General features: G+C 52.4%; 1 protein-coding gene across 2 annotated transcripts in view; it reads right to left on the reverse strand.

Moving 5' to 3' along the window:
• LOC103474056 (SWI/SNF-related matrix-associated actin-dependent regulator of chromatin subfamily B member 1-like) overlaps positions 1-968 on the reverse strand; it is a 7,034-nt gene that overhangs the window by 1,222 nt on the left and 4,844 nt on the right. Inside the window, exons 8-9 of one of the 2 annotated variants that reach the window (XM_017307768.1) lie at positions 503-634; positions 48-127 (exon numbers count right to left, since the gene is read on the reverse strand). In XM_017307768.1, the coding sequence (XP_017163257.1) occupies positions 88-127; positions 503-634 (172 nt within the window). In that variant the 3' untranslated portion in view covers positions 48-87. Of the gene's footprint in view, positions 1-40; positions 128-502; positions 635-968 lie in introns of both variants that reach the window. The other variant, XM_017307767.1, reaches the window with a different exon arrangement.

The following is a 968-nucleotide window of genomic DNA, read 5'->3' on the forward strand; positions in this document are numbered from 1 at the left end:
GGGTCCAGATGGTTCTGGGGGGTCCAGATGGTTCTGGATGGTTCTGGTGGGTCCAGATGGTTCTGGTGGGCCTGTGCTGGAGGCGTCCTACCAGGAGGGGGCGGTGTTGGCCAGACGTCTGATTCTCCTGCAAACAACCAGAGCAGAAAAACATTTGAGGTTTTCAACATTTTTATCAATAAAAACAATAAAAACGTGGAATAAAAACCGACGACAGATTTTAGTTTGTCAGAAACGATTTGGAGACAAACTGGAATCAGGAGGAGAGACTGAGGGACGTTTAAGTCCAACTGAGAGACGGAGGGACACGTTTGGACAAGAGACGGAGGGATGGAGGGAGAGAGAGAGAGAGAGAGAGAGAGGGAGGGAGGGATGATCCATCAGGAGACTGGTAGTCTGACTTAATAAAAAAATTAAATAAAAAAACTTAATTAAATGAATCTCTTCGTCTATCTAGGACTTGACCTCTGACCCTCAGCACATCTAGGACTTGACCTCTGACCTTGTGTTTCTGTCCTGGTCTCGGATCTTCTTCTCCATTTCTGCGTCTGTCAGAGTCTCCAGCAGGGGGCACCACTGGTCGGCGTCTCCGGTGTTCCTGATGGCGATCTCCACCGTGGGGAGCGGGTTCTCACTGGGGAGGGGAACCGGGTCAGAACCGGGTCAGAACCGGGTCAGAACCAGGTCAGAACCAGGTCAGAACCAGGTCAGAGCCGGGTCAGAACCAGGTCAGAGCCGGGTCAGAACCGGGTCAGAACCAGGTCAGAACCAGGTCAGAGCCGGGTCAGAACCAGGTCAGAACTAGGTCAGGACTAGGTCAGAACCAGGTCAGAACTAGGTCAGGACTAGGTCAGAACCAGGTCAGAACCAGGTCAGAACCAGGTCAGAACCAGGTCAGGACTAGGTCAGAACCAGGTCAGAACCAGGTCAGAACCAGGTCAGAACCGGGTCAGAACCGGGTCAGAACC

Source organism: Poecilia reticulata, linkage group LG12, assembly GCF_000633615.1.
Source record: "Poecilia reticulata strain Guanapo linkage group LG12, Guppy_female_1.0+MT, whole genome shotgun sequence".
NCBI lineage: Eukaryota > Metazoa > Chordata > Actinopteri > Cyprinodontiformes > Poeciliidae > Poecilia > Poecilia reticulata.